At 53.1% G+C, this 433-nt stretch overlaps 1 protein-coding gene across 1 annotated transcript in view; it reads left to right on the forward strand.

The window, feature by feature from the left end:
• Positions 1–99: 99 nt before the first annotated feature.
• The window catches only part of SIGLEC15 (sialic acid binding Ig-like lectin 15), a gene marked incomplete at its 5' end in the record, with an annotated part of 6159 nt that continues 5825 nt past the window's right edge, over positions 100–433 (forward strand). The window contains one exon of the mRNA XM_010180864.1: positions 100–432. Coding sequence (XP_010179166.1) covers positions 100–432 — 333 coding nt within the window. The remainder of the gene's footprint in view (position 433) is intronic.

The following is a 433-nucleotide window of genomic DNA, read 5'->3' on the forward strand; positions in this document are numbered from 1 at the left end:
GGGGAGGGGTCCCTTCCCCTGGGGGGTGGAATGGGGGGGGGGTTGAGGTCTCTTCCCACCCAAACCATCTCTGATTCTGTGATCTCCTTTTACTTCTAGGTGTGCAGTCCAATAGTTGGTCTGTTCATGTCCCATCTGATGTTACTGGTGAACTCGGGAAGATGGTTATCCTGCCCTGCACTTTCACACACCCCTACAAAACATTTGACCGGACCCTCACTGCCATTTGGAGGATCAAGGAGCCTTACAATGGCACGGTGGTTTTCAAGTGCATTAGCCAGAGCACCAGCGAGCTCTGCAAGACTGCTGTCAGCCACAAAAACAAATACAAACTGCTTGGCAACCCCCGGCAGAAGGACCTTTCCATCAGGATTGACAATCTGACCTGGAGCGACAGCGAGAGATACTTCTGCCGGGTGGAGCTGTCTGGAGA

Source organism: Mesitornis unicolor, unplaced genomic scaffold, assembly GCF_000695765.1.
Source record: "Mesitornis unicolor isolate BGI_N332 unplaced genomic scaffold, ASM69576v1 scaffold7323, whole genome shotgun sequence".
Lineage (NCBI taxonomy): Eukaryota > Metazoa > Chordata > Aves > Mesitornithiformes > Mesitornithidae > Mesitornis > Mesitornis unicolor.